Source organism: Charadrius vociferus, unplaced genomic scaffold (genome assembly GCF_000708025.1).
Source record: "Charadrius vociferus isolate BGI_N301 unplaced genomic scaffold, ASM70802v2 scaffold1488, whole genome shotgun sequence".
NCBI classification, from domain to species: Eukaryota; Metazoa; Chordata; class Aves; order Charadriiformes; family Charadriidae; genus Charadrius; species Charadrius vociferus.
In genome coordinates, this window is record NW_009649722.1 from 4,953 (window position 1) to 5,946 (window position 994).

The window sequence follows — 994 nt, forward strand, 5'->3', positions numbered from 1 at the left end:
CCCAGCCTGTTCAGGGTGGCGCTTGTCAGGTCCCCGCCACCCTGTGTGGGGTGCCATGATGGGGTGGGGGTCCCACCACCTTTCTTGGGGTGTCATGGGGGGGTCCCACCACCCTGTGTGGGGTGTCATGGGGTGGTCCCACCCCCCTTCCTGGGGTGTCATGGGGGGGTCCCACCACCCTGTGTGGGGTGCCATGGAGGGAGGGGTTCCCATCACCCTATGTGGGGTGCCGTGATGGGCTGGGGGTCCCACCACCCTGTGTGTGTGTCCCCCCGCAAAGGGACTTCATGGACCCCACGATGGACAGCACCAAACACATCCTGACCTCCCTCATGCCGCTGCTGCAGCGTGAGAGCCCGCGCCTCCACGACTTCATGCAGCGGTATGCCACCAGTTGGGGACACACACGGGTTGTCCCCACCGCACCCCTCCATACCCCCCCAACATCGTTCCCAGCCCCCCACTCACTGCCCCTTCGGTGCTGGCAGGGCGGAGGGGGGCACCGTCTTTGCCTTGAGTTGGCTCATCACTTGGTACGGCCATGTCCTCACCGACTTCCACCACCTCCTTCGCCTCTATGACTTCTTCCTTGCCTCCCACCCCCTCATGCCCGTCTACTTCGCTGCCGTGGTAGGTGCCGAGGGTGGGGGTCACCCCTCGCCCCCCCCAACCCCGCTTACCCCGTACCACCACCCAGGGGTCCCTAAGGGTGGTGGGTTCCATCTCTAGGTGGTCCTACACCGGGAGGAGGAGGTGCTGGCCACCCCTTGCGACATGCCCAGCGTCCACCAGCTCCTCTCCCGCCTCCCTCAGGATTTGCCCTACGAGCAGTTGGTGCTGCGGGCTCAGGAGCTTTTCCAGCGGCACCCGCACACCCGCCTAGCCCGGCAGCACCGCAAGAGGTGAGGTGGGATCGGGGGGGGACACCAAATGCTTGGTGGGACTCCATACACACGTCCCAAGCTTGAGCCCCTGTGTCCTCCTCTCCCCCACT

The 994-nt window shown here is 65.7% G+C and overlaps 1 protein-coding gene across 1 annotated transcript in view; it reads left to right on the forward strand.

The window, feature by feature from the left end:
- LOC104291533 (TBC1 domain family member 20-like) overlaps positions 1 to 902 on the forward strand; it is a gene marked incomplete at its 3' end in the record, with an annotated part of 2,242 nt that extends 1,340 nt beyond the window's left edge. The window contains exons 2-5 of the mRNA XM_009890773.1: positions 30 to 63; positions 281 to 382; positions 489 to 630; positions 730 to 902. Coding sequence (XP_009889075.1) covers positions 30 to 63; positions 281 to 382; positions 489 to 630; positions 730 to 902 — 451 coding nt within the window. The remainder of the gene's footprint in view (positions 1 to 29; positions 64 to 280; positions 383 to 488; positions 631 to 729) is intronic.
- Between the last annotated feature and the right edge of the window lie 92 nt (positions 903 to 994).